Source organism: Melospiza georgiana, chromosome 2, assembly GCF_028018845.1.
Source record: "Melospiza georgiana isolate bMelGeo1 chromosome 2, bMelGeo1.pri, whole genome shotgun sequence".
Classification (NCBI taxonomy): Eukaryota; Metazoa; Chordata; class Aves; order Passeriformes; family Passerellidae; genus Melospiza; species Melospiza georgiana.
The window spans coordinates 96,520,560-96,542,946 of record NC_080431.1 but is presented as its reverse complement, the minus strand read 5'-3'; the positions used below and the strand labels follow the sequence as shown (position 1 = coordinate 96,542,946).

Here is a 22,387-nt window from a genome sequence, read left to right as displayed (position 1 = left end):
TTAGAGCAATCCTTACTTACTGGTCTTAATGATCTTCAACAAAAAAGGTAAAAATTATTAACCTAATTTCAGAGATGAACAGAGAGATGAAGCAACTCCTGGATTAAGCAATGTGTCACTGAGAGAGTTGGAAACAAAATGCAGATTCTTTACTTTCATTTCAGTGCTCCAGCCATGAAACATGATTGCTTTTCTCAAACTGAATTTTTCTAAGGAAAAAAAATACCAATCCTGCTTGCTGCACTGGAAGGTTAGTGGAACAAAGAGGTTAGCATACTACCTGGTTCCTTAATTCCTATTTATGCCTAAAGAACCTGCCCATATCCTCAGGATGAGAGGGATAGAGCAAGAAGAGTATCTGTCATCCTCCATTCCTTTCTCAGTCATCCTTTTGGTGAGAGCAGCAGGACAGAAGCGTCACCCTTGAAGCCAGCAGCCACCCCGTGCTGCCTCACCAGTTGATGGGCACAGGAAACATGACATTATTGCATCAGAGTGGTCTACTAATGCCCTTCTCAATTTACAGTCAGGAAACAACTGCCTTCAGAGTGAAATATCAGAGGAAGTCTGAATGCTCCTGGGAAAACAGATGACCTGAAGTAATCTACCAAAGCCAGCAAACACTCCAGAACCAGCATAGAGGAAAGGGAAATAATCCCTGGATGCAGAACTGGCTTTGTGCCTAGAGAACCATGGAGTTGCCATCAATTGCTCACTGTCCAGAATACTGGAGGCCCATCATTCTGTGCTGACAAATCAGACTGGCCACCAAAGGATTCTCTTGGAATGCATCTGAGAAAACTGATGACATCAGTCATAGCACAGCCTGCAGGCATTAGAGTGTATAATGCCCCTCTCATTCCTCCTCCCATCAGTTGAAAATGAACTCTCTTCATTGCAGTGCAGCAGCACTGCAGGAATTGGATGGAAAATCTTAAAAGCAGGCAAGATTGTTAAAATAATAATTTCCCTGTGGTTGGACTAAAAATTTTCTGTAGATCTTGAAAAAACAATGTTTTCTTCTATGGATATATGCAGTCTTATTAAATGTTAACAGGCTAGAAAAGTACCAAGAAAACCTTCCACTATAGTGTAGCAATCAGAGTCTTTTAAATAGTAAATGTGAAGTAGAACTGTCATAAGAGAAGAAAAGTTTACCTGCAGCTGCTGATCTAGTTCTGGAAATGCCAAAGAGAAGTTTTCAGGGGAAGCATCATCTAAAAGGTAAACACAATGTTAAAAGTTGTTGTCTAACAAAGAGGGCATTTCAAGGTATCTGTTTCATGAAGTTCTATACTGCATATATGGACAGTAATATTGGCATCCTGAAAACACGCCCACATCTTATCTTTTACACCTCAGTAGAATCCTTGAAAATACTAGTGGATTGGTAATAAGAAAAGTTTATGTTCTAGAAATATAGAAAGTCTATTTTGCACTGCAGTGATTAAGAAACAAAGGAGTTGTTCCAGTAGAACATGTGATATTTTAATAAAACAAATAAATCTAAACTGTTTTTCTTCCTGAGCTCTCTCCATTACACTGCTGAGTAAAGAATTGTCTTAAAGGACTTTACCTGTCAATTACAAACCTTATGGGCTAGAGTTAGTTCCATCATGACAACAAACCAAGCTGTGTTTTTATTTATTTGTTTGGGATTTTTATTTTTGTTTATTTTTAGAACAGGCTTCCAGCAAAGGTGGGGGACAGATTGCACCAGTTATGTCAGGGTTGTGATGTGGACACCTGCCCACTAGTAGCTGGCCTGAGATCAGAAATACGAATCGCACTTGGTAGCGCCAGTGCAATATTTCTTTCTCAGTGACTTTCACACTCTCAGTTTTGCATTGGACTGTGATGACTGTTTATTCATCGTACTACAGGTTATGGGAGGTGAGGAGAGTGTTACTATTAGCTTACAGTCAGTTATTTGTAATGTGTCAAAATTAAATAAGGATTTCTCCTTCTCTTCCAGGAGAAAATTGCTATCACAGTTCAGATCCTGCAACCTGCTGTGTACTTGTAGGCTTGAACACAGCAACAAAACCCCAACAAGACCAAGAGGACCTCATATCAAAGAAGTATTCTAAAAGAATATAGACTAGGATCTAAATTATTTCTCTAATATTTGATATATCTTTCTCCTGGCCTCTGTGGTTATACAGCAAAGGAGGTTGGGGGGAAAAGTAAAATAAGTCACCTTTGTCCATGAAAAATAAACATACTGGCTAACACATGGTCAGAGCTTTACTCAATAATATAGCTAGAGCTGGGCAGCCTCTGAAAATAGATGCTCAGAGAAGAAAAGAAGTATAGTGATACAAAAGCAAAAGCTCTTCATTTTCCTCAGGAAATAAAGTGAAGTTCCTGTTATTTTCATGGAGTAGTTGTCTTGCTACATTATCAAAAAGTCATACCCGTGTCAGGTGAGTGTCACCCTTCTTTCTTCACACCATATGTCAAGCATGCCCATTCTGGAAAATACTTAAATTGCTTTAATTGTACAGAATTGTATCATGCTAGTATGCAAGTGTTTATTTTTAATTTGCTATTGCTTTCTCGTACAATATATAAATAGACTAATATTCTAAAAGGAGAAAGATGAATCATATGGCAAGGCTAAAAGGAAGGACGGAATAAGACTCGGTCTGACTAGGGCTACAGCTGCTCTGCAGGTATTTGGCTGAATAGCTGTTAAATATTCTGACAGAGATATTGGACCAGAGTCATGGATGGCACTTAAACTGCTATTTGATTTGGCAATTCCAGCAGTACAATCTTTGCTACAGGAGCTTTACTGAGGGATCTAGAACATCTTTAAAATTCAGAAAAACACAGCAAAAGCAACACTCCATATGATTAAAAAAATTTGAAGAAACATCAGAGAGTAATTACATTTTCACAGGATCAGCTATTAATAAGAAAATAAAATTAATGCAGTGTCAGAATATTGGAAAATAATACGCTGAAAGGAACCAGTTAAAAAGTTTGGAATACATTATAAAGGATGGAATAGAGAGAGAAATTAATGTAGAGGAAATCCTTTCAATAAACAGATGTTCCCTGCTTATTTTTTGAACTCAAGTGACTGAGTCAATGGTACTAAAAATAGAATGCACTGGTATCCTAACCATTATGACATACCATAGTACATTTTATAATGGGCTTGCCCTAGCATCTATTGAACAGCTGCTAGGGGTTTTTTTTAGTTATACTAGTTTAAGACTTGTTTAGATCATCATCTGATGTGCAGAACATCATCGAGAAATGCTGCAGGCTTCAGTGTTTTGAAATTATCCTGAGTTCCTAATTCTCTTTGGCTCTTCTGAGAATTTCAGCTGAAGTATTTAGTTTACAAAAAATAACAGAAATCCTCATAGCTAACTACAATCTTGTTTTTCACAAAAAGAACAACAAAAGGCTTTCCCCACAGCTTTCAGCGAAATAAATTATTGCCCCAGATCAGTATTTCACTGTTGTCAAAGTAACAACCACAACAATAACAATAAAAATCACTTGGTAATAATGAAAACTTAAATTTCACACAAGGAGAAGGCAAATGAAAGCAGTCATTCACCTCCTAAAACATTTTTGAGGATGTATTCAGGATGTCAAGAGGAAAGATAGAAACTCTTGCATTTTTTTCAGAAGAATTGCTATTGCCCTTACCAGCAGAATACCAGTCAAAATCACATTGACTTCTAGTCTTAAAAATATATTGACTCTGAAAATCAGATACACAAATGTCTGAAATTCCAATGAAATTATTCTGAAGATCAAAACATTCTCAAAACTATCTCCTGATCTGTGTTTATTTTCTACTCTACCTCTCCTTAACTAGAAAACAGAACTCTGAAATACCTCTTTTCTCCCTTTTCTCAATTAACTATCAATTTTTAATTAAAATCTAGATTATTATAAGGAATCACTTATATAATCAAAGACCTCTTTTATAATAGAGTTAGTGGCTTCTCTGTACCACAAATCTCTGAAAATATCTAGGCTGATTCTTCACCAGTTACAAACAACATGTTATCCCTATAGTCACTATAAATAAACACATAAGGAAAAATTATTTGTAATTCAAGCTGGACGTTGAAAACTTATTTCGTTTAAAATAAAAATATATTTTAAAAGGAGAGACAGCAACTCACTGCACCTGAAAATGAGTCAAGATTTTGGTCAAAAGGAAATAAGAAAGAAGGAAAAATGTACATGTGCACATTATGGCCATACCAGCAAAGTCAGCAGCACTATCCTGTGATACGAAAGAATCAGATCAGGGATTTCATTACAGGCACCTAAGTTAATGTATCTGTCACATGATTTCTAAATGAGTAGCATTTCCTGATTTCCCATAGATCCCACATCTAATTTTGAAGTTCTATATTTAAAAATGCCCTAAAGACAGGTACCCTGATTAAAACCCATGTGGTTTTAGCCAAAGACTCAGTTTGTGTGCTTGAAATAGTGTGATTTTCATGTTTGTTTTATCAGGTTCACATGCTCACTTGGCTTGCTGCTGAAAGCTGTCATTTGCTACAAAGAGTATCTGAACTCTATTAACTCTGAGATTGGCTTTGTACAAAAAGCTCACTACTAGCCCTGAGGCAGCTGATTCATGCTGAAGTTGCACATTTGAGAATGAAGCTTGATTCTGGAAAGCTTCACTTATTTAGTCGTGTTCTGGGCTCCTGGAGATTCCAATATCCCAGACCTCCACCAGGTAGTCAAATGAGAGAAATCCTTCACATGTTGCTGAGAAAAGATTTGGGTCTGGCACAATGAAGTGTAGTACCCAAATCTTTTCCTATATGGCTGTTCCATTTAACTGAACTGTGAGCTAAAGGCAGTAAATCCTTTAAGAACAACATCTGATTCACTTCCAGTATAATCTTGAAAATTAGTTTCTCTATGATCTTCACTAAGATAGACAGAAATAGAATATAAAAAATTTAAATGTGTTGAAAGCACATTAAGGTTGCTAAATCAAGCACTTGAAACTTAGGAAATGCCAATCACAGCTCTGCTTCCTTGAGTAACTGAGTTATGATCCAGTATTTAATTATACAGTCAGGTCCTATTTTTTTCCTCCTACATGTGTGGGCCAATGTATTCAGATCTCTTCCTCCTAAATTAAAGAATTAAATTGGTAACATAAGTAGGCTGCTATCCTGTAAGTGGATCAGCCCTTGCACAGGAAAAGTGCTCAAACTGAACTGCAAGCACCACAACTTGCACCAACAACAGTGGCAAAGCGCCTGTCAGGGTCCAGCCTTGGCCCTGGGAGGACTGTGAGATGCAGCAGCTCTGGGCCTGGGCACTGGCAGACAAGCACAGACTCATCAGATTCATCCTGGAAGGCTGTGTGGCTAAGTGACTGCAACTTGGCACTGCTCTGTGCAGCTCCAGGGCTTCTATTCCCAGCCCTGCCTGCCACGACCTCGCACAACCTCACAGTTACCTCACTGGTAAAATAGTGGGGAACGGCCACTGCCCCACCCAGGAATAGGATGTGAAGGCTTGCTCAATAATGAGAGTTGTGGACCTACAAAAATAGAAACAGTCCATAACAGAAGAGGTAAGAGCAAAGTCCTTCTGCTTCATATACCTTCACTGAAACCTAAGCATCCTCAGATGAATGTCCCTTTGAGGCTGTCTCACCTGATTTCCCATCTAATCCCCCAAGAACCAAGCCCTGTAGGTTGGGTGTAGATTTATGAAATTAGCTCTGTAAATTTTAGCCATATATATTCAGCAATCCTGGTTGTCAATCAATGTGCTGGAAAACCCCTGGAGCCATCACAACCAATATGAGAGTGGGGTAGGAATTTGAAGGTTGCTTTTGAGGAAGCAACCACTGCAAAACAGTCTAGCATGATAAACCAAAAAAGCAAAAAATTCCTTGTAGTCACTAGTATAATGAGCATAAAGAAGAGTAAAATGAGTAATTTTGCCATGCTTGCAAAAATATGACGCTGTTCCACTGTCTGATAGGTTCATTAGGTTCATTGGAAGATCTATGTTTTGCCTTTGTTGTCAGTGATTTTTCAGTAAAGTGCTGTCAGAGGTAGACTAATTTCAAATTAAAGAACTCACTAACAATTTCAGACCCAGTCATTTATCACCACATACCATGAGCAGAACTTTTCAGCTAGATTCAAGCCTTTATTTGAGAAAGCAAGGTAAAGACAGATGAACCTACAAATCTTCCCTTTGAACTATTACACAAAACAAACCCAGCTGTCAAAATCCCATGAAGTTCATGTATTTGTAAGATTGATAAAAATTAGGACATATTCAATTTCATGGTTAACATGAAATTGATGCTGACAAACCACAATGAATTTTCAACTTTGGAACACTTATTTGAATCTTGGAACACCACATTCAGTTCAAGCTGCATTAGTTTCCAAGTGATATAAGGTAGGTTGAAACAGTATGTTTCCAATTCATTACTTTAAAATGGTACCTTAAGTCAAACTGCTGTGATAGAGTGCACAGACACATCCTGGGAAATGTGTTAGTGAACTTGAGTGAAAGGGCCAAACGTAGACATTTATATATACAGGAATAAGAGATACACAATAAAACTGTCTTCTTATATAGCACCCTCTGATGGGCTGCTCCTGAGACTTTTAAGGAACTGATTACTCTAGTATCACATTAAAAATACCTCACAAAGCTGGCCAGAATTTCAGTCATCAGGTGCTGACTGACAAATAATGTAAGACACATTATTTCTTGTACACTCAGAACAGGCCAGCTCTGGTTTTGTAGGTCAGTTAACACAAAGTAATTTCTTTTCATAAGCTGGGAGTAGTTTTGCCTTTCAGTGCTCCTCACACCCACTGCTTGGTTACAATCCTAGCCAGTGAGATAATCACCACCCAGAAGAAACATTCCATTTCCTCTTTTTATATCCAGTTATGCTGTCAGTTCCTCCTAGTAAGCAGTTGCACAGCCCCCGGAAGGAGAATGCAGCCTTTCTTGGCAAAATGTGTCACTGTGCCTTTCAAGTGAGGTAGAATTTAAGGAAAAGCTTAAGTCAGAGAGATTTCCTCACCACTTAGCCCTTGCCAAGAACTTATTGTATCCTAGCAGTGCATGAGCTTCAGCTGATGCTTTACTATCACACATCAGGTCACTCCTGTTTGGACTGAAAACAAATATCACATCAAGGAGAAAAAAAAGGTGAAAAAATATAAAAGAGTAAGGGAAAAAAAAGCACCTACTACAGAATACCTAATTGTCTATCTTCTGAATGTTTTTGTAGCTCATCTTAAAAAAAATGTGTTAAATACTTGTTTGTACTCTCTTGATTCAATTATGGTTTGCTGGAAATTTTTACACCTATTAAAAGCTTATTTCCTTTGCCTTCTTGAAATATACCTAACATAAAAGCACTTGAAATTCTTATGGTATGGTAAAGCAATAGTGTTAGCACTATTGTTAGCACTGGCAGCCCCCAAACAGATGTGATGCAGAGGGGAGCATGGCACTCACTCTACTGGTTGCTGTTCTTTTTTATCAGTACTCATGAAGATTCTGGATAGCATACTGTAGGAATATTTGGACAATACAATAAAGGATTCAACATTTTAACAATTTTAACATTTGGAACAATTTAACAATATGCAGAAGAAAAAGATTACCTTTCCCTAACTGAGTTTATTTTTGTAAAGGTTAAGAAAGAGGTTGGAATTATTAGCAGGATAAAAAGGTAGAAAATAAAATATGATGCAATGTTAAGGAAGTTAGGCTTCCTGCCTTTCATGTTCCCTTCTTGCAAGCTATTCACAACCTTGTCATTTCCTACTGCCGTCTCTTGTCACAAACCACTCTGCTCTCTTTGATTTTCCCATGGTCTCAGCTTTCCCTGACTTGTTTTCAGTGTCTCACATTAGCATTCTTTTTTCATCATTTCTAAGAGCGTTCCCCTTTCTTTTACATCTCTCTTCAAGACCTATCTATGCCATAATTCCTGCAAGAAATTTATCATGTGACTGTATCTTGAGAGATTTGAATGATTCCTTACTGGTCTCTGTAATAAAAATATAATTACCAGGTTATTTTAATTTATGAAAAAGGCACATAGATTATCACATGTTTCTTTATATTCCTTGTCCTAATCTTTCTTTGTCACTCATTTTTATGAATTGAAAGTTAGGTTCAATAATATATGAAGATGTTTGGTTTTTAATTCCCTTGCTTAAGGGATGAGATTGTATTTCAGTATTGTAGCTGAAAATTAGTAGTACACAACAATTAGCTAGGAAAGATAATGCATATTATAAAATATTTTTAAAATAGCAAATTGCATTCAAGCTGAGATTCTGTTCACACAAACCTCAGGCACCAACCATCACATTATCCTACAATGCAGAGTCCCATAAAGCTCTCAACAGCATAGGTTTCAGTTGTCCTTACACCTCATGCCATAAACACATCTCAGCCCTGACTCCAGGCACTCACCTTTAGCAAAAGCAGCAGCCCACTTTTTTGGGATGCTTTTAAGCTTCCCCTTTGATTTATTTAATTTTGACTTTCAGTGTTTGGCAACAGCTCCCTGGTCCTTAATAATATTGAAGGTCCAAACCAATAATATTTATCTACTCCAAAGGGTCCATGTGTGTACAGGGTATGTTTGGGGAAATTAATACTCCCTCAGCATGAGCTGATAGGATAAACATCAATGAAATTCTGCTGCTGTCTGAGAGAACGTGCCATGTGGGGCACCTGTTTCCTGAAACCTTTCACCAAACTGGGCATGTGTGGCACTTTCCAACCTTCCCCCTAGGAAAAGTCTCTTCCTCCTCTAGACAAATTTATCCTTTTACTTTTCCTGTTTTGCAATTCCACACAATAAGACGTACTGCACATGCAGGTAAATTTGATAGTTAATTACCATCCTAATTGCATTCCACAAACCACTGAAAGAAAGTAAAGATTGAAACTGTCAATCTAGTGGATTTAGTCTAATGAAATTGTTAATGGAAACATTAAAAGTTATCAGACAGGAAAACTGACCACAAGATACCACTCATGAAAAAAAATCCATCCATTTCACTGGACTACATTAGATATTGTAAACACTGGTAAGTTAATGTAAAATTTAAAAGCAGTTGTGGTTTAAATTTAAAAGCATTGTGTTTTACTCCATAAATTGAACTGTACCTGGGGAATCATTAAGGCTGAAGGCAATTCGTACCGGCTTATCAGCAGGTACCCTGGCCGTGGTGATCATGTGGGCACTTGAGTCAATGCTTTTACTTGTTTGCTCCAGCTGCAATAGTACAAAAAATATATTTATTACAGAGCATGTGACATCATTCAACAAATGAGTTTTAATGCTTTTCATGCACTTTCCCATCCTAGCTAGATGTTTAGAATCAAAGTCAAGGGAGCGCCATTTCTCTTTTCCATTTAAAAAGAATTTAAGTGAAATTCAGTGCAGAATCTGCTTTTATTTTTGCTATTTATAGATTAGAAAGAACAGTGGCAAAGGAAGCTGCCTCTCTTCTCACCTGCTTGCTCCCCGCCATTGCCCCTTCAGCCAGCCTTGACTCGTGGCAATACTGCCTGGTTCTGAAGGTGAAGAAGGAAGAAGGGGTGGGGAGTTGAGAGTAACATGACCCCAAGGCTGCCCTGTGATTGGAACCGTGCACACCACTCCACATGGTGTCAATGAGGAGGCACTCATCCTCCTACCTTCCACCACTCCCCAGCCCAAGTGCTCCTGCAAGTCACACACTTCATGGCCAAAAATACATGGGGGTCTCCAAACCTTGGTGGTGATTCTTCAGTGGAAGCCTGTGCAGGTGTAGGGGTCTGTCTGCATGGATTTGGCTCCTGGGTTGGGACCTTACTCAGTCCTCTGCCTTTCTTCTGAGACCATCGATTCCCAAAAGTGATTTTACTGTGATGAAACCCTGTCCATTAAGAAAACTGCTAGTTCATTTCAAATATGGCACTAAAGAACTGTTGAGCAATAAAAAAATTAGCTACTAAGAGTATAATTAAAACATCTCTGTGCCCACAGAAGTTGTACTCTGAGCTCTACTAAGTAAATTTAACCTTTTGAATGAACACTTTTGGCTAAATTCTATTGAATAGCTGAATGCAAACAATCCCTTTGATTATCTACCACAAAGCTGCTGAAATTCAAAGATATTAATCTTCTGATTAGCACCATGTGTGGAGAATGTGAAGTTAGTGGGACTTTGTGCATGCAAAAGATCTGCCCATAAAGAAATTATTTTAGGACTCTGGACTGCTATCCAGCAGTCCACCATTGTATTCATACCAAATGGGTGGACAATTATGCTTTCAAATTACCATGCAAACTTCTTAGGGAATTAGAAACCAAATTCATCAGGAAAATACAATGAATTTACTAACTCATTGTGAGCAGACAACAGAGCATTTAGCTGGTGAAAACAAGAGCCAGTTTCCCAAGCCAATAGTCTTGCAGTTTTACAGTAAAGTAGCTATTGTACTGCATGAAAATGCTACCAAGTCATTCAAATTCATACTGAATTATTTGGCAGTCTCAAAAAGTCAATAGAACAGAACACTATTTCAGGAGTATAATCTTCCTTGGTGGTGTACAAGTGAATCAAAGACTTCTCTGGCATCAATGCCATGCAATCAGTGGAAGGGGATCAAATTTGCACTGGGTCCATTAATTTCAGCATTTCTTGTTTATTTGCTTTGTCTCTCTTTATATTTAGCTAGCAGAGTGATACGATTACTTTTTCTTTGAAGTGCATAATCTTTTCTTACAATAACAACAAATAATCTAAAATCATTACTTTGAAAAAATTTTATTTGAAGTTGAAAGTGTCTGTTTCTGCTAGTATATGAAGGATATCAGGGAGTGCTCTTAATTTCCCATTACTAGTATTCAAGACCCACAAAAACAGATCTGTTATCTGTGGAGCAGAGGCAAAGAAAAGCCAAATAAATCACAGCCGCGTATATTTTAGATTCAGGAAAAGACCCTTGGAATCAACTGAAATATTTTATTTTGCATTGCATCAGTGTAAATAATTTTTACCTTCTGCTCATTCTTGATCTCTTCCCCACCCTCACTTCATAAGAAACATCTGAGACATCTGATTGTTTTTAAAATACAACAGAATTACCAATGCAAAATTCATAAACATATTTCCCTTCCTTACTTCCCAATACAAGGTAAAGAAAATATCCTCTCCAAGTGAAGAGATTTTAAGTGGTAAGCAAATCCTTAAAAGAAGGCTTTTCATTGTTCTGTGCTGTTAGTACACTTTCTCTGACACTGACTATCTCAAGTGGTCTTCCACATAAGAGTATACTTCACATTTCACATCATAGCCTAAGAAATTAAAAGGATGCCTTCTGCTAGAGTTTTTAAAGTTGCCACAACAACATTGCTACAAGACTGTTTTTTATCCCAATCACATACTCTGTGGTCTGCAATGTTCTTAAATTAACCCTTTTAACCATCTACTCTGTGAGGGCAAAAATCAATACCCTTTCAGTAAAAAATGATGAATTCTATTGAAACACAATAGAAAATTTTCATTTTATTCTAATTCAGAAGAAATCTTATCCTTATACACAGCATTTACACTGTTATCATGTTTTAATGTTGCATTTATCCCTTCTCTCCTTTGCGAAATCCTCAAAAAAGGATTTTTCTTTTTCTCTTCATCACAAAAAGCAATCACACAGAAAAGAGAGGAATGGAAAAAGTCTGTGTGCAAACAAGGTGATACTATGAAACATGCAGACCAACTGCCCCTAATTCCCCACATCCTTTCCCCATGAATGAAGAACAATGTCTCTGTGGACAGAGATGAGAGTGAGTAGGCAACCTGGAACTTAATCAGATTTAATGAGCAGCTCTCATCCTCCCAACAATTGCCTATAGAGCTGGCTGGCTGCTGTTCCTCTGTAAAAAACCTGCAGCAGAACTCAGATTAAATGCTCTAGGTTAGAGCTCTATGGATTTTTTCACACCTGTTGCCTTACCTCACTTAGCGGAGTGTCTGCACTTGTATAATCCAGGGCCAGCCACTGCCTTGGCTCGTCGTTGCCTTTATGGAGTAAAGCTTCAATAAAAGAAAAGGCTGCACCTGCTGCATAGCAACAAACTGACAAGGTCTGAGGAGCTGAGACAGCTGTCAGGGCAACATGCTGCTACCTGCACTTCCCATAGGCTTTGCTGTCCCAAAAGATAACCCTTTTCCACAATTCTGATTTTCCTTCCTCTCCTTGCCAGGGATGAGAGATTATGATGCTGTCACACTTCAGGGAGGAAAAAATCCTTCTGTTACAGGCATTATTAAACAGCAAACTGTGGTGAGCCCAAGATTTTTAATTCATTAGTCCTGGCAAACCTGAAATACAAACAGACTTGCTTCATAGGACAGGAATGTTTTCAGCATGACCCAATCAGTGTCTGTGTCTATTCCAGCAAACTGGCAAAGATAGCATGACTCCAGTCAGCAAAAATGTCTGCAGCTCCAATCAGCTTGGGCTGACTCTGCCAACTTGGACTGGCTGCAAGCACACTCTCAAATGATAGCAGGGACTATCAAAGCTAACAACAACTGATGCACTCGGCCTCTTGGGCTTAGGTTTGTGTTGGCTTTGACTGAGCCAGGCTTGTTGAAGAGAAGCCACTAGCCCTTCTCTTCTGAGAAGATAACAGGCAAATCTCAGAATGTGTAGACTGTAAAAGCAGATGTATTTATAGAGCAGCCAGTGATGGCTGTGATAAATGAAGCTGACTCAGAGATTTGACTGAACTCAGAGGATTTCCCAGTGTGATTTCAGATAGCTTTTTTTTTCAAACTACTGGCAAGCAATTTAATAGATAAATCTTGAAGTATTGCAAGAGATGAATTTCTTCAGTTTAAAGTTTTATTTTCTGTTGTCAGAAAATAAAAGTTTAATCCCTGTCATGCACATTTACTACCTACATGACTTCTTTGATTGAGTGCTACCACTGTCATTGAAACAAATGGAGAAAAATGGAGAACAATTACAGAATGATTTTACAGAATATTGTTTTGTGCTTGAAAAGGGGGTCTCCTTCAAAATGTATGTGAAGGTATATTCCATCTTTAAATTCCTAATAAAAAGAGCTCATCTAACCCAGATCTGTATAGACACATTCCTAGATTCCCTTGGCTCAGCTGATATATAGAGAGATTGCTGGACAAATAAAGACGTGAAGGGTTAAAGTAAAATTTTCATCCTTCCTCACTCTCTCACCTTCTGACCCTAGACCAGGACTGATCTCACCGGGGCAAAACTCTGGAAGCTGCTAGTTGCTGTTATGGCCTCAAAAGACCTTTTTTATACTTCAAAATTAGTGAACTGCAAAAATATCCGACCCACACTACCTTTACCCCAGGAATGACGTGGGAAGGCATTGGACAGCTACACCATTAGTTAGGTATCTCCTGAGGCTGCCTTTAACTGCAGTGGGATTTCAGAGCTCTGGCCCAAACAGCTGGTGGAAAGCTGGACTGCACCTATGACTACACTGACCATTTTCTCTTCTCTCAATGTATTTCTGAAAAGATTGAGGGTTCCTCCCGAAATGTCTCCTTTGGAAGGGGCAGAAGACAGATTTGCCTCTGATCACAACCATTATAGCAAATAACATTCTACAGCTCAATATTATCAGCAGCTGGTATTGATGTCCAGCTCCACATCCAATTACTGTGAAAGTATTGGAAGATAAGAAAATCCTGGCTCCAGTGGAGTCACAAAAATATTCTGCATCAGTTTTCATGGAGCCAGGGTTTACCCCAAATTGTAAAATATTGCTTTGTATGGACAAATGGTACTTCAGATGGTGTTGATACTTTTGTTACATGCCATTACAGAAAAGCCTAAGAAAGGCTCCCTACATGAAATCTTAAGACAGGCAAAGTTTCCAGTAGCCATGACAGTAAGGGTCTTGGACATAAATGATGTCTGAATAGGGCAGGGTGCTTTTCACCAGATGGCTCTGACACTCCACATTTCCAGACTGACATTTCAGTTGCACTCACTTTAAATAGCATGTCCACTTGCAAATTAAGTAGATCATCATTTTATGTGTTGCAGCCACTGTGTCCATGTTTTTTTGAATTTCACTGTTTCTAGTTAAATCTGTATTATTCACAGACTCATGGAATCACAGAACTTTTAGGCTTGGAAGGGACCTCTGGAGATCACCCTGTCCAACCCCTCCTGCCAAGGCAGGGTCTCCTGGAGCGGGTGACACAGGAATTTGTCCAGGTGGGTTTGGAATATCTCCAGAGAGGGAAACTTCACAAGACTCCTGGGCTGCCTGTTCCAGTGCTCTGCCTCACTCCATGGAAAATGTTCTTCCTCATGTTTGGGTGAAATTTCTTGTGCAGTTTATGGCCATTGCTCCTTGTCCTGTCACTGGGCACCACTGACAAGAGCCTGGCATCATCTTCTTGTCACCCTCCCTGGAAATATTGTATGGGTTATTGAGATCTCATCTCATCTCATCTCATCTCATCTCATCTCATCTCATCTCATCTCATCTCATCTCATCATCTCATCTCAGTCTTCTCCAGTCTAAACAGGCGCAGCTCCCACAGTCTCTCCTCCTAAGAGATGTTCCAGAACCCTCATCAGAGACCATCTTTGTGGCCTCTGCTGGACCATCTCCAGAGGCTCCATGTCTTTCTTGTCCTGAGGAGCCCAGAACTGGACACAGTTACACACTTCTATGAAATGTGCTGCCTCTGAATTGTGAGCTAAGATCCAAAACTGCACAAAAAGGCCCCCAATTTGCATTTAAATATCAGCTCTGTGCTATACTACTGAAACTGCTACTTTATGGGAGGTGGCATATTTTTAAAATGTGAGACTGTTATAGCATTCTGCATACAGAAGATCACAGCATCAGGATGAATGATTTGACTGTAATTGCTTTATCAACTATCTATCCTTGGGATAATTGTGCTAAAACTCTCAACAATATAGACTCAAACAGCATATTTTAAAAAGTTCTTTAAATTACTTTGTAAGAGTAAACTAGGGAAGATCTTAATTTTAAACAATGGGGAAATTGAAGTCTAGGATAATACACGTTGTTGACTGGCTCAAATTAATAGTCCAAGGCATTTGGGTAGAGATAAATCTCACAATTCTTACTTACTAAAGAGATGATTAAAATAATTGCACCAAAACAAATTAATCTCCAATTTCTAGCAACACAAAAAAATACTTCTTCCTGACAGACTGCATATACACCTTACAGTCATCTCTGTGAAAATTACAGAATGCTGATTACTCCAGGGTGTTGTGGGGGTTTTTTGTTTTTTTTTTTGTTTGGTTTTGGTTTGTTTTTTTTTTTGTTTGGTTTGGTTTGGTTTGGTTTGGTTTGGGGGTTTTTTGTGTGTGTGTGTGGGTGTACAGGACAGCCTGCCCTGTTCCTTTTTCAGAATACTCTTAGTAATCAGGTTCCTAGTATCCAACCAAAAGTCTTTAAGTCCTGCATCACATTATGAAACTGGTGATGTGCTAGAGGAGGATATCACATTTTATTAGTCAAAAACACCTTAAAGGAATATATACTACATTAGGAACAATGGGACTTACTGATATTCAGTAGTGGAAACATGCAAATTTTCAAAAAGTTTTAGGATGAAGCAGCAGTTATTTTACAGATGTTTAAAAAGCCAATATCTGCAATCTAATAAAGCACCTGTTGCCTTCACTTTTTAGCTGTGCTACTTTCAATTCATCTCAGTGTCCTAGTATAAGTATATTTTAGTAGCATATTATCTCATTGAAGCTAAAATGGTGTTTTGCAGATTGCCAGTCACTATTTAAAAATACACTTTAAATATTCTAGCATATGGAAGATGTTCCAAGAAGAAATCAACTAAAAAAATATATATATATTGCCTGAAAACAATCCAACATCCCATATCCTGACAACTGGAGCAAGCAACAGAGCATTTCCTTAGTTTTCTTGGGTATAACCTCCAGTGTCCTTGCCTAGGTAGTGTTTTAACACAGGTGAAATAATGTACTTTCACCAAAATTCTATTCTCTGAAAGGCTGACCCCCATCAGATCAAATTAAATCATTAATACCAGCAGGAAAATACATTGTGCACTTACTTACAAAATTTGCTTATAAATAAGCAAATTTATAATTAATGACAAATTGATATGCAGTGGCTGAATTCACTTACATAGTATCACACAGGTTTAATAAAGGATATCATTGCCAAGAAATTAAAGATTGGCTTAATCAAGGTAATGTGGATTTAAAGGAGCTGAACCCAGCAACTCAGCAATTTTTACATCTGCCTTAAGATCATCAGCAAGTAACTACACTGTGAATTATTTGAAAACCTCAGTGGTGAAAAACTCTATCACTTCCACAGCAAATTCCAGGTAGAAACTGTGAAAAGCTAATTCTGCTGAAAGAAAACTGAAACCTTTGAGATATGATGCTGCCAAAGACCCTTGAGAAACTCTGCAGGGAAAACAAGACGAAAGTTGAAGTTAGAAATATTACTGGAAAAGATTCACTATTGTCAGAAATCAGCGGGTGCAAATTTACACACTTTATTCACATCAGCATAGAGATGCTGCAGGGTTATTGACAGCTTGGCATTAACACTCTCAAACATATGATTTACCTTTGAAAACCAATTATTTCAGACAACAGAGAATAAGCTCTAACTTTTTAATCCCTTCCTTACACCTAATCCCTAGTATGACTAGAAGTAGCTGTTTACAGAAACCTGCTCTTCAATGCTGCCCCTCAGAGGGCACATTCTAGAAATTCACAGTATCACAGAATGGCCCGCGACGCCGGCAATTTATTTACAGCCTGGGTTGGGAGAGACCCTAAAGACCCTCTGGTTCCAAACCAGGCATGGGCAGGGACACCTTCCAATAGACCAGGCTGCTCCAAGCCCTGTCCAGCCTGGCCTTGAACACTTCCATGGATGGGGCAGCCACAGCTCCTCTGGGCAACCTGTGCCAGGGCCTCACCACCCTCACAGGGCAGAATTTCTTCCTAATATCCCATCTAAACATCATCTCTCTCAGTGGGAAGCCATTCCCTCTTGTCCATCACTCCCTTGTCTAAAGTCCCTCTCCATCCTCCCCGCAGATTCCCTTCAGGTATTGGAAGGCTGCAATTAGCTCACCCTGGAACCTTCTGTTTTTTCAAGCCGAACACTCCCAGCTCTCTCAGCCTTTCCTCACAGCAGAGGTGCTCCACCCTCTGTCCATCTCTGCAGCCCTCTCTGGACTCATTCCAACAGGTCCAAGTCCCTCCTGTGCATTTGAAACTTACTGACCGTGCTGCTGCTGACTGCTCACCAATATGCACATTAATGTAAAACTCCTTAATTGCTTTAAAAAAATTGCTTTTGCTACAGCAATTTTTGTCCAAAAAAGAACCTTGATGCCCCATTCCACATTCATGCCAGCCCCTAGTGATAACCTTGTTTTGATTTTATGATTTTCCTCATATTATCATCCGTAATAATCTAAAACCAAAATGAAATCTCCAAACTAAACCTGTAATAATTTTTTTAATAAGCTCCACTGGCAGTACCAGCTAATTGTTTTAAGACCATGAATTAGAGACAGGCTGCTGTAGCTCTGTTTGAGGCATCTAAACCCTGTTTCCAAAAAAAAAGTGTGCACATATATTTCTTGGGAAAAATTGTATGTTCCAGGTTACAATTTAGATGATCAAATTGTCTGTTACTTGGGAATTTCAAGTCTTCAAACAAAATTAGAAAATTACTACTGAACTAGCTAAAAGAGAAATAGCTCCCATCCCAGTTACCTAGTTCTTAGTTTTACAGCCATAAATAAAATCAAAGTGGTTTAAAATGAACTTAACCAGCAATTAATATAGCTCACAATTCTTGGAAAGTTTCAGAGTGCTCTTTGTGCAGAGAACTGACAGTTTGTATTACCACAGCTTAGCAATTGATGATATTTAACTTTAAAGCATTACTTTCAAAAGTTACAAAAACTGTGGCAAACAGACATGACAGACTGGTTTTGAATTTTAAAAATTTCAAAAAACAAGTATAAGAAAACAGTTTGAAATATTTTTCCTTCTGCAAATTTTTTACAAGCCATAATTTGTCATTAATGATTACAAAAAAGTGAAAATTAGGAAACATTGTCTAATTTCTTGCTGATGTACCCCCTTTCTTTAAAGTTCTGTATACCCATATATGAGATGGTTTTGCTATTCCTCTTCACACCACCATTCAGAAATTTCACCATAAACTCACTTAAGCTTCCTTAAACCAAGAAATAGACACAAAAGGTTATAGCAGCAGGTTTCTGTGAGACTGTTAGATGCTGTGTGAAGACTCCTTGTTTTAATCTATTCAGGGAGAAACATCTAAAGCATGTGTCTGGAATCCTCTAACACAGGCAAGTAGAGATATATGCCGAACTGAAAATAATCTATTCTTCAGACTACTGAGAAGTCTGCAGAACATTTTCAGCCTTTTGGAACCATACATCATGCAATGGTGTCATACAGCTGGTAATCCCACTTGTTCTAAGATCTCCCTTATTTTTACTCTATTGATGGTCTGGGATATTTTATTATAACTCTAAATTTGACAATGGATTAATTGAATAAGCCACATTGTTGTTAGTAACTTAATCTACATCATCAGTGAGTAAAATCATTAAAAAAATTTTAACAGTAAAAATATTGAACATGGCACTCTTTCATTGTTTCAGCTTGGAGTGTGATTCTAGTATGTAATATCAATTACTAGCTTTTAAATTCATTTTTCTTTGTAAGTCTCATAAGAACAGAGCATTTTCTTTTGTAGTTTTTTTGTACATGCCAGCAGTAATAGAAATTCAACACTGAAGACAAATTGATGATTACACCGTATGGTAGAGAACTAGAATCATGGAGGCACAACTTCAGGGAAAAGACAACTTTCTAATATCCAGCCCAAACCCTCCCTGACACAGCTTCATGCCATTCCCTCAGGTCGTCTCACCAATCACCAATCGTCAAGAGAGAGGTGCTGCTTCTCCACTTCCACTTGATTTGAGTCAGCTGTAGACTGTGATGAGGTCTCCCCTCAGTCTTCTCCTTGATGCTCACATTTTAGTCACAGAACTCAGAACCTGAGGCATAAAGATGCATAATAAACATTGAGACATTCACTTTACTGTACTATGTTAAAAAAAAGAAAAAGAATGCTCAAATACATCATGGATAAAACCTATTTTTGATAAGCAATGAACACCTAGCCTGCAGAGTTACTAAGATAAGCAATACTGATAATGAAAAAGAGTTTGGAAAATTATCCTTCAAAAGAAAAAAGGCAGAGATTTCTTTATGGCTCAATTACTGTTTCAAGAATCTTAACCCCAATACAGGGTTTGAAATGAAATCTACCAGATACTACTGAGTCATGGAATCATTAAGGTTGGAAAAGAGCTCCAAGATCATTGAGTCCAACATTTGACTGAACACCACCATGTCACCTTCGCCTTGGAACTTCAGTGTCTGGTGACATCCTTTAGCTAATATCAGTGAGCTTGGGGCTTAACAGCAGGATGTCAACTTTTTTGTTGTTGTTGTACATATTACAGCACTGGTACATTCACAATGACCTGTTTTGAAGGTATATTAGAAAATGTTCCCTGCTCATTCCTTATATGTAAAGTGTACTGCAGTACTTAAAGGATACCTTGGTTAACTGTCTGTAATGATTTTATTTATTTATGTATCTATATATATATATTTATATTTTTATAGAGGTAATTTTATTTTTAAAAATACATAGTACAGTCTTCAACATAACATGTTTTTTAGGCAGTGTGTGTGACAGCTATAGTGGGTCTATAAACTGCAGAGATTATTTGGTTTAACAGATACCAGCTTGACTAGCTTAGCTGGAAGTAAAAAGTCCCAGGACACAATAATGAAAGGTCAGATTCAAACCCAAACAGAACAACCTCAGCCAACCCCTCTGAAGCACAGATGCACCCATATCATTAACCAGTGAGCTAGGTGGAGCTGAGACCCTTAACCAATCATGTCTGTAAGGGAGGGAAATTTGAAAGCCCTATAAAAGGAGCTGCCCCATAATAAACTTAAGCTGTTACTGCATGAACCTTGTTGTGTGCCTGTCACTTGCCTGTCTCCAAAACTGTAACAGTGTGTATCTACTGTTCAAACACTAAATCCACTTTGGGGATTTAGCGTGCAAGGCTGAGAACAAGTCCCATGCGATAGTCTCAACTTTGGTAAGAATCCATTCTGTGGCTTTTGGCCCATACTGCATTATGGCATGATTCCCTTATTTGTGCAACATGGTGTAGTATCTCCTGCTTTGCATAAGTGCACAGCGTTTATTCATTAACATTTCCTTAAACACCTCAAGAACCATGTAGGAAAGACTATGCATTTTCCATAGTGTGGGCTATCGTAAAAGCAGGCAACCCCAATATCTGGGAAGAATGATGCATCTGACTCCATGATATCAGAAGGGTAATTAATTATTTTGTTATACTATATTATTCTATACTATATCAATTATTCTATACTATATTATGCTACATCAAAACTGAAACTGCGCAAGAACTCAACTGAACAAAACCTTGTGACTGTCTGACAGTCTGGACATGCGCTTGGCCCTACAGGCCAAGGAAACAAAACACCATCACTTTGGGTAAACAATCTCCATGTTGCATTCCACTTTGGCACAACACAGGCACAGCAAAGGAGATAATAATTGTTTTGATCATTCTTTTCTCTGCTTCTCTCACTGCTTCTCTCAGGTTCAGAGAATGTGAATCCCACAGTGGACTATGGTTCTTAGTTACAACTGGGCAGGATTTGCAGTGCAGAAATGAGAGCTGCAGGAGTGTGTTTACAGTTCTTTTGATTCACAACCAGGCACAGATTCAGGCCAATTTCTGGGCTGCTGGCAGATACATGGCTGACAGAGTAGCCAGGAAATAATGGGACACGCTGAAGTTCCCTAGGTCACGCTGGTGGGTCACATTCTATGCTGGCAGCAAGAAGGACAGTGTCCTTGCATACCCTGGGCAAGAAGACTCCCACTGACCTGAGTTCTGGAGAATTAATTAATTTCTCAACAGGTATAGTCAGATGACACATGATGAACAACCCTAAAATTAATCCTCAAATGATAATGGGGACAGAATGAGAAACAAAATTTTAGTTATTTGGGGAAGGCCTTTAAAATTATTTAGGCAGATAAACAAAGGACTAAAAACTGGAAAAGCCTCTGTCTCTATCCTGAAGATCTAGTACTGGTCTAGACCATCCTTAGAAAATTCCAAGATGAGCATCAAGGTCAAAATATGACAAAGTGAAGAAGGAAGACTGCAGATGTCAGTGGCTCAGGCACTAGACAGCATAAGCTGTGGTCTTGATCTCAGAATCCTGCCTTTTTAGCTACTTATTTTTTTGCTTAGTGTTTTCAGAGGTGAAAGAACTGCAAATCAGGTGTGGTAGCAGCTTGTTTCCAGAAGGCTACAGATAGGTGTTATTTATTCTACTCTTCCTTATTTCATTTGGGTATTATTTCTGCAGAAATCTTCATTTATTCAATGCTGGGTTTGCCCCTCTCTTCCACTGTTTTCTATCTTTTCCAATTACAGCCTAAAATTCCTATTTCCCTCATTCCTCAGTTTGGTGTTCTCCAAGTTTTCTCACCACACAGGTCCTGGTAAGTCCTTCCCACATGACAAGAACAGCTGAACTTTCAGGAGCAGTAGGCATTTATTTCCAGGTATTTCCAGGCTTCTGTGCATCCTGTTGGATAAGAGTTCCCATACGACCAAGCTGAAAACTGAGGAAAACTTTTTGATCACAACAAATGCACCCTTTATTGAGTGCCCACAGCAAATGCAATAGAAGTATCAGAAAGGAGATAAAGGATAGAGAGAGATAGAGAGAGAAAGGGGAGGGGGGGTATAGCTACCTATAGACAGACAAAATCCTTAAGGTCCAGCCAACAGACCTGTCTTGTCTTGTTGGGGAGAATCTCAGAGTCTTTGGTTAACTCAGGGGTCTGTTATAGTCCTCCAGGGGAGGGGAACAGGTACAGGACAGTGGAGAATAAGTCCATTGAGAACAAGCACAGACAGTCCAGTTCTGAAACAGGACAAACCAGTCCCAGCAGTGAGCAGGACCCATTGTTTCAGCACTGGTTTCTATGGGAAACCAGTCTTGGTCCAGCGAACACATCTGCAGGTAACATTTGGCAAACATCCTGCTTCACTCAGCCCAGCACCCCCATGTTAGAATTATAGGGGTCTCAGACTCAGTCTTGGGGGGGCCTTCAATCTCTGTCCTTGACGATAGTTGTGAG

At 38.6% G+C, this 22,387-nt stretch overlaps 1 protein-coding gene across 1 annotated transcript in view; it reads right to left on the bottom strand.

Moving 5' to 3' along the window:
- MAP3K7CL (MAP3K7 C-terminal like) overlaps window positions 1-9,854 on the bottom strand; it is a 28,130-nt gene extending 18,276 nt beyond the window's left edge. Inside the window, exons 1-3 of the mRNA XM_058018425.1 lie at window positions 9,788-9,854; window positions 9,178-9,286; window positions 1,159-1,217 (exon numbers count right to left, since the gene is read on the bottom strand). Of these exons, the coding sequence (XP_057874408.1) occupies window positions 1,159-1,217; window positions 9,178-9,247 (129 nt within the window). The 5' untranslated portion in view covers window positions 9,248-9,286; window positions 9,788-9,854. The remainder of the gene's footprint in view (window positions 1-1,158; window positions 1,218-9,177; window positions 9,287-9,787) is intronic.
- Between the last annotated feature and the right edge of the window lie 12,533 nt (window positions 9,855-22,387).